The sequence below is a fragment of the Onychomys torridus genome, chromosome 1, assembly GCF_903995425.1.
Source record: "Onychomys torridus chromosome 1, mOncTor1.1, whole genome shotgun sequence".
Taxonomy (NCBI): domain Eukaryota; kingdom Metazoa; phylum Chordata; class Mammalia; order Rodentia; family Cricetidae; genus Onychomys; species Onychomys torridus.
The window spans coordinates 118,727,533-118,735,886 of record NC_050443.1 but is presented as its reverse complement, the minus strand read 5'-3'; the positions used below and the strand labels follow the sequence as shown (position 1 = coordinate 118,735,886).

General features: G+C 46.0%; 1 protein-coding gene across 1 annotated transcript; it reads left to right on the top strand.

Moving 5' to 3' along the window:
• Window positions 1–6,996: 6,996 nt before the first annotated feature.
• On the top strand, window positions 6,997–8,354 carry LOC118577512 (interferon-induced transmembrane protein 3-like). The gene is made up of 3 exons (XM_036177721.1): window positions 6,997–7,015; window positions 7,502–7,659; window positions 8,214–8,354. Exons 1-3 carry the CDS (start codon window positions 6,997–6,999, stop codon window positions 8,352–8,354), a joined length of 318 nt encoding a protein of 105 aa, XP_036033614.1.

Sequence of the window (8,354 nt, the reverse complement as noted above, 5' to 3'; positions counted from 1 at the left end):
GGCAGAAGCAGGTGGATCTTTGTTAGTTTGAGGCCAGCCTGGTCTACAAAGGGAGTTCCAGAATATAGCCAGGGCTACTCAGGGAAACTCTTTCTGGAAAAAACAAAAACAAACAAAAATATGTTTTAAAAAAATAAGTGCTTAAATAAATCGAGCATTCCTAAAACTCTCAGATATGGGTAAGAAAAGCGAGCCAGTGTCTTCAAGCCGCCAGTAAACAGAAGCACTTCGAAGCTTGCCAGCTGAATGAAAAGAGGCGTGTATGTGGAGCCATTAGCCTTGAGTACAGTATAGACAGACAATGTATAACCCTCCTGGAGATCGGGAGGCAAATACACTTTATCAGTTACAGAAGTTGCTAATGAGCAAAACCACCTCAAGATGGCAAGTCTGCCATGGTGCTGTTGACTTCTAACACCTTCCTAGTCTCTTTGGTAATTTATGGCCATAGATTCTTGCAAGTCAAATTAAATAATGTTTGTGATCATCTAGGTCTCTTAAAAAGCAGATACAATTCGGAAACTTGTGTACTCAAGGAAGAGCTATACGGTTTCGGGTATGCTTAGCAAACATGGTTTGACCCACTGTAATCTTGTGTTTGGAAAAAGCAAGGTTACCAGAAATTGTGAAACGGCACAGTTCACAAAAACTGTGAAACGGCACAGCTTTCAGGTGTGCCAACCTGAAGAGTGCTGTCCGTGATAAACAGCACTGACCGGCTTTCTTTCTTCCTGGTAGTCACCGGAAAACTAAGGCGAATGGGATCCACCGAGGATTCCAGCTGGTGGAGGATAACGAGCAGTACTAACCAGGGAGGGAACCCACCCCCACGATGATGCAATAGTGGAGAAGCCTTCGTTAGGGTAGCTGTAACTATGAGACCAGGAGCACGCTTCCAGTTACAGGACTTATTCTGTGTAGTCTTGGAGGTGCTTTCAGCAGAAATGAAGGAAGAAGCAAGCTAAATGGAGAGGGAAGGGAGTGGGGGCTTGCCATCAGCTGGCAGAAATGGAATTTTATAGAAGATTGCCAAAATGAGTTTCGTTGTTGTTTGTGTCTTGAGATCCATCTCACTTTGTAGCCAGGCCAGTCTAGAACCGACAGCAGCACTTTAGTCTCATCGTCTCAAGGGCTGGAACTGTGACGTCAACCACCATGCCCAACCCAAACATATGTTAACAAGAAAGTAAACAGAAATCAGACTTTTATTGTCCAGCTAAAATGACAACATTTCCTTAGTTTGTTCTGGTCTCAGTAAGTGACTGAAAAGGTTTTTCTTTTTTAAGTTACTGGCCTAGGGAAGGAAGATTTTAAGTTTTATAAAGATGCTCGTGCGTGCTCTGTGTGCGCATGCTATAGGTTCTTGGTCACAAAGAGCTTAAGCCTGCCTAGTTTTCCCCACTTTTGGAGGTTTGGGGGGGGGGAGTTTCAAGACAGGGTTTCTCTGTGAAGCAGCCCTGGCTGTCTTGGAACTCACTCTGTAGACCAGGCTGGCCTCGAACTCACAGAGATCTGCCTGCCTCTGCCTCCTGAGTGCTGGGATTAAAGGTGTGTGCCACCGCCCCTATCTAAGTCTGTCTATTAAAAGGGCCACAACTTTTAACTTTTACAGCAATGCTAAATTCATCTGCCTTTGAATTCTTCATCTGCTTCTGAAATATTTAAGTTATGATTTTTGTTAAATGCATAACTAAGATGTATTTCTCAATTACCTGTAACCCTGTATAGTCAGTTACAAGCTTAAACTATTTAATTTAATTAATTACTTTATTTAATTTGAGACAGTGTCTCACTGGGTAGCCATGGCAGCCTGGAACTCAGTATATAGACCAGGCTGGTCTTGAACTCAAAGAGATCTGCCTACCTCTGCCTCCTAAAAACTGGGATTAAAGGAGTATGTCACCAGGCCTGGCTGATTTTTTTAAAAATAAACATCCCAAAATAAAATTATAAATTTTTTTTGTCTTGGACTTCCTCTGGTATTTTTTCAGACAGGTCCCTGGAACATCACTTTTTTTTTTTTTTTAATCCTAAAAAGAGAGATATTAAACTAATTAAGCTGACTGGCTATTAAATTCAGCATGAAGCATTGAGCAAAAGTAATATTTGATCTTCTTTGGTTTGATGGCTAGATGCTTTTCTTGTTGCTTGTTTTTGTTTTGTTCTGTTTTCAGACAGGGTCTGGCTGCACAGCCCTGGCTGGCCTAGAACTCGCTATGTAGACCTAGTTAGCTTCAAACTCACAGACGTCCACCTGCCTCTGCCTCCTAAATGCTGGGATTAAAGACATGCTCCACCAGGCCCAGCATCAAATAAACTATTTTAAAAGTAAAAAGTGCCATGTCAAAAAACTTAGCAAAGCAGACTGGGATCATATGAACACAGGGACATAGTAAAATCTCACATAGACGGCTGGGGCCGAGGACTAATTAAACACACCAGACCAAGGAAGGGTGCACGAGTCTCATCTGGACTCCATACAAAAGACAAGTAACGTTGAGGTGGTAACAGCCCTACCAGTAATCTGCCCACTAAGCACTGAGGAACCAACAGAGAACTCTCAACTATTCCAGGGGCTCAGCTCTGCAGGCGCACACATACACACAAACACACACCTCCCACCCTACCCCATGCTGATGGAGCCTACTCAAAGTGTCCCCTGTTTATCTTCCCAGTCATCTGTCTGGATGTGGTCTTGCACCTTGCTTCTGTAGCTTGACTCGACTCCAAAACTCAAACCTGTGACCATGGGGCCTGTTTCTGTAGTGGTGTTTTCAGCCACCTTCCAATGGGAGTTCATTATGTGACTCTGCCTGTCTGCAGAGACCTTCTTCACAGCCCTATCAGCTTCCTGCTTCTGTCTCTCAGGGAGACTCACCAGAACTCCCCCAAACCTGCTGCAGCCTCTTCAGCTCCTTGTGGCCATTCTTTACAGTAATAGATACTAATGTATGTGAAGTATAATGTGGAGTTAATAAAGATTGGAATTAAAAAGCTGGTTTGTTGCCCAGTGGTGGTGGCACACACCTTTAATTCCAGCACTCAGAAGGCAGAGGCAGAAGAATCTCTATGAGTTCGAGGTCTACAAAGTGAGTTCCAATACAGCCAGGGCTACATGGAGAAACCCTGAAAAAACCAACCAACCAACCAACCAAACAAACAAACAACCAAACAAAGCTGTTTTGGCTGGGTGGTGGTGGCACACACCTTTAATCCCAGCACTTGGGAGGCATAGGCAGTCGGATCGCTGTGATTTTGAAGCCAACCTGGTCTACAGAGCAAGTTCCAGGACAGGCACCAAAACTACATGAAGAAATCCTGTCTCGAAAAACCTAAATAAATGAATGAATGAATGAATGAATGAATAAACAAACAAACAAACAAACAAATAAATAAGCAAGCTGTTTTGCCAACAGCCAGCTATCAAGAGTCAAGCGTGGTGGTGCATACTTTCTATCTTCAATCTTGGGAAACAGAGGCAGATGGATCTCTGTGAGTCTGAGGCCAGCCTGTTCTACATTAAATAATTCTAAGCTAGGTTACACAGTGAGAACCTTGTCTAGAGGGAGAGAGGAAGGGAGGGAGGAAGAGAGGATACACACACACACACACACACACACACACACACACACACACACACACACACACACCAACAGAGAGAGGGTTGGGGGAAGACAGACAGATGACAGAGACATAGAGAGAGGGAAATCAGATTCATCTGGCCAATGACTGCAAATAAAACTGACATAGCTTGTCAATTTATTGCCAGTCAATACTTTCTGACATTGTGGGAAGATATAAACGCGCCTGTGTGTTTCTGGCATAGTGGTTTCACAGTACGTGCTGTACTATCTGTTCTCTTTCAGCATATCACCTCTCAAGCAGGACTCTGACTACAATCAGACTCTGCCCCCACAACTGTTCAGTTGAGGAGCAGTTCTGAAGCCGACTGATTTGAGGGTGAGGGTGGCCCTGTGGTAACTGGGAAGGTGATGGCAGGTCCTGACCCCAGGGCTGGATATTTCCGCACAAGACTTGGGTGTGTGTGTGTGGGATGCCATACTCTCTTCCCTGTCCCCAGGGTATTCTTTGTGGCTGTGAGATCTACATAGTTTTCTCAGCCCCTTTTGGCCAGTGGAGACAGAGATATGGCCGTGGCTTGGGTGTGGCTGGTTTTCACCAGAGTTCATGTTGAGGTTGGTCATCATTAGATGGTGTTGAGAGGTGCTGGTGGGGTATCTAAAGAGAAAAACTACAGAAATGCGCAAATAAGTCATCTAGAGTCTCCATTTATGGCTGGCTGGGCTATCCTAGGCAGTGTAGTGGGAAGCAGCCTTGACCTCCAATTTGTTTGAGATTTTAAAGGCAAACCTGCAATTGTGATGTACACAGAAAAGTATTTGTGGGCATCTGCAGTAAGAAAGCATTGTCTACAGAGGTGGAGAGGTTGCAGTCCAGTGGCCAGGCGGTTCTCATAACCTTTAGGTCAGGGACACACTGTATAGGAAGGTCCAGAGACCAGTTTACCCAAGATAGTTTTAGCACTTACAGTGTTCTTAGGAATACTTTCATGAGCTGGCTTAATTATATTCAGTATCCCACTACACTGGGCCTTGAGGAGTTCTCATGGTGAGGGATGATCCTTGCAAAGGGATTATCATTGGGAAGCTGGTCAACTTGGGGACTTCTAGTCTCCAGGATTAGGAGCCCAAATGAACCTCAATTCTTTATGATAACATACCCAGTCTTAGAGACTGCAGAATAGAAACCAGGCAGAGGCAGACTGGGGCTATAGCTGTCACAGCCTGAGTTGGTATTTCAAGAGACAGTACAAACTAGTTCATACATGTCATCAGCTTTAAGGAACCCCGTTTGATTTCAGAGTCACATGGCAACAGTCACATAGTGTCTGCCCTCATAGCTGTCCTCTGTACAGTTGCCTTGTACTTTGGCTCTTGAGTGCCTGTTCACAAAGAGGGACCCCTGTTCTCCTCAGGCTTCAGTGGATGAGGGTCCCCCTCATCTCTTTCTGAACCTTGCTGTCCAGCCCCCAGTTGGGTGCTCCTTCATGGTGGCAGGCCGGCTGTAGTAACAATACTACAGTTATATTCTCCCATCCACTCAGTCCACGGGGTCTGCACACTTTCCCCGTCCACTGGTTAGGAAGGAAGGGATTGGCATGGATTCCTTTCATTCCTGTTTTCCCACTGACTGGATCTTTCCCCAACCTGGGTTGCCAGAGTATGAAGGCAGCTGCAAGAAGTGGACCCTGCGCACATTTGCTGTCTGGCTACACATGGGTTAGTCTCTTTCAGCCCAAGCAGAGGACACACTGCCTGCTCTCCATGCAGGACTGTTGCTGAAGGGATTCTGTGCTTCTCCCTCGGGCAGTCGCCATGTTGAGAAGCCCACTCCATAGCATGTGTTGCCATGATCAGGGATGTGGCAAGTCAGACCCGAGAAACCAGAGCTCTTACACAGACGCCCCATAGCTCATGTGCATGTCCACATATGCTTAGCTGCACTGTCCAAAGAAGAAAGTGTTAGGAGTGGGTCTGGGGGCTCAAGAAAATGACCACACACACAATTTAATAAGCAAAAAGTTTTAGTTTCTCAGCACCCACGTTAGGCAGCTCACAATGATGTATGACTCCAGGTCCAGAGTGTCTTGACACCCTCTTCTGGTTTCCTCAGGCACCTGTACTCATGTTCACATACTCCCCCAAAGACATACATACTTCAGATTTGTAAAAGTAAATCTTTTCAAAATTATCGATGAAATACATGTGCTGTATTTTATCTAAAAAGTGTCTTTTTTCCCTTTAAGGAAGTGTTGTTAGTTTTGACTGTCAAATTGACACAACCTGAGAAGAGAGTCTTCATGAGGAATTCTCTAGATCAGGTTGGCCTGGAGGCCTATCTACGAAGGACTGTCTAGTTTGTTAATTGATAGAGGAAGATCTAGTCCATTGTGGAGAACACCGTTCTCTAGGCAGGGGTGCCTGGAAAGCCAAGAGAGGAGAAAGCTAGCTGAGAGCAAGCAGGTAGGTGAACAAGCAAGGATGCGTTTCTCTCTCTGCTCCTTAGTGCAGATGCAATGTGGCTAGCTGCATGAGTTCCTGCCTTTCTTTCCTGGAATGATGGTGGTGACTTGGAACTGTAAGCAAATAAACCCTTTTTTCCCCCTAAGTTGCTTTTTGTCAGGGTAGTATCAGATCTGAAACCAATTAGATACTAGAAAGTCTTCAAAATCCAGCATGTGCTTTTTATACTTCACGCACTTGGTAAGTACAACTCACCACATTTGAGAGGCTCACGGTCACAAAAACCACCCTGGAGAAGAGCCAGGACAGTAGCTTCAAGGGACCCAGAAGTCCAGACTGACAGGACAGGACAAGGAGGCCCCTGGGCCTTGCCATGCTGGAGACTACTGGTCCTGGGGGAGAACAGAAGGAGATGGTAGCTTCGCTTCTGCAATGTGACCAGAGAGCCTGGGGCCAGGGCTGGGGACCATTCCAGGATGGTCATTTCTGCTATTTGGGGGAACTGAATGGCACTTTGTCACTTGCAAGCATTCACTTACCTCTCTCTGGTCCGATTGCCCCATCTTTCCGAGAGGGTGTGCTGAGGCAAGAAGAAAAGATTGCAATTTCAGGAAGGCCTTGGCCAACTTGATATTGCACCTCCTGCAGCCCCACTAGGTGTGGTCCATATCCACCCATCTCTCCCCCAAACTCCAAGTCTTTTAATAAAAATGATGAAAGTTGAGAAGGAAAGGTGAGATCGCCCAAATATATTAGTCCAACACTGCAAGGACACTGCCATGTGCCTGGAATAAATAGTCCAATCTCCCAACACGGCCCCTCTTCAGCCTGTGAGCAGAGCCTTGGCCTGAAAGGTACCATATTGCCCATTGGCTCTGAGACAACAAGAATGACATTACTTTGTAGCACTCTCCAGCACTGGTCCAAATCAAGTGTCAGCCAGTAAAAGGGCATGAATTTCTGCTCCTACAGTGAGGACTAGCTCTGGGTGTTCTAGGGATAGCATGGTAGAGGATATCTAGGGATAGCTATGGGGTCCTGACTAGGAAACTGGCTGCTACAGCTTTTGGCTTGGGCTGGGGAGACTCCCAGGCCTGGAGAAATCACCAGTACACTTATTCTAAGCAGGGAGGTGGCGGGCCAAGTACTGACTTGGGTTCCAGCACAAGAAGTTCTCCTGACCCTTGTTCTTCTAGAACACTCTCCTACTGTAATTAGGAGTCAGTAATCTGTTTCCACATCCCACTTCCCAGATAATTCACTGGTTTACAAACAACAGGAATAGAAATTTCTGAGAAAGCAGAACTTTAAAGAGGCTGTTGAGAATGGGGGCTATTTCCTACCAAGCCCATCCCACAGCATCCAGACCTCACTCTGCAAAAGATTATATATAAGCACCCAGGACTCCTCTATCCACAGGAACTTCTGACTTCTTTAAAATAAAAGCTTCCTTTAAGCACAAAACACGGTCAAGGAGGACCCTGGCTCAAGATCCACCGTGGTTACCATCAACAGCGACAATGTCCCAGTGGATTATGTTACCTGGTCCACATTTAACACGGTGTTCCTGAACAGCTGTTGCCTGGGTTTCATTGCCTACATCTTCTCTGTGAAGGTGAGTGTCGTTGAGGTGGGGGTGATGGGACAAGAAGGTATGTGTGTGATTGAAGTTCTTCCTGCCCAAGGGGTACCTGGGACAGGTATAGCCTTTTGTTTGTGCATGTGTGACACTCTGTGTTTGGTGTCCTGAATGTACTTCTGTTTGTGTGTATAGACTGTGTATATAGCATATAGTGTATGAGGGTTTTATGTGTCTTGGAGACTCTCCTAGGTAGGCAAAGGGTGGGGCTGCCTAGGGATTCTGGGGTAACACTGTCTCCACTCTAGTTTAGAGGAATTCTCCTTACTGCTTAGTCTGTGGAATGCCCCTTTACCCTGGGAATGGGGCACCAGTCTGTATGAAAGTGGGGCTTACAGAAAATTACCCCATGATAGGGTGAGCAGACAGTGCTGGGCTCTGTTGGATAGTCCGGGTATGTGAAAGGAGGGGGTCCTTGACCTGAGGGAGGAGATTAAGGTGGGTAGGAAGGACAATGGGGGAACTCAGGCAGAGCACCTGGCTCTCAGATGACTGCTCCAAGGTCACACTGATCATTTGCTCTCTTCCAGGCCAGGGACAGGAAGATGGTGGGCGATATGACTGGGGCCCAAGCCTATGCTACAACTGCTAAGCGGCTGAACATCAGTGCTGTGGTCGTCTCCATCATCACACTGATCATAATCATCATCATAAGCAGCCAAAGAAGTTAG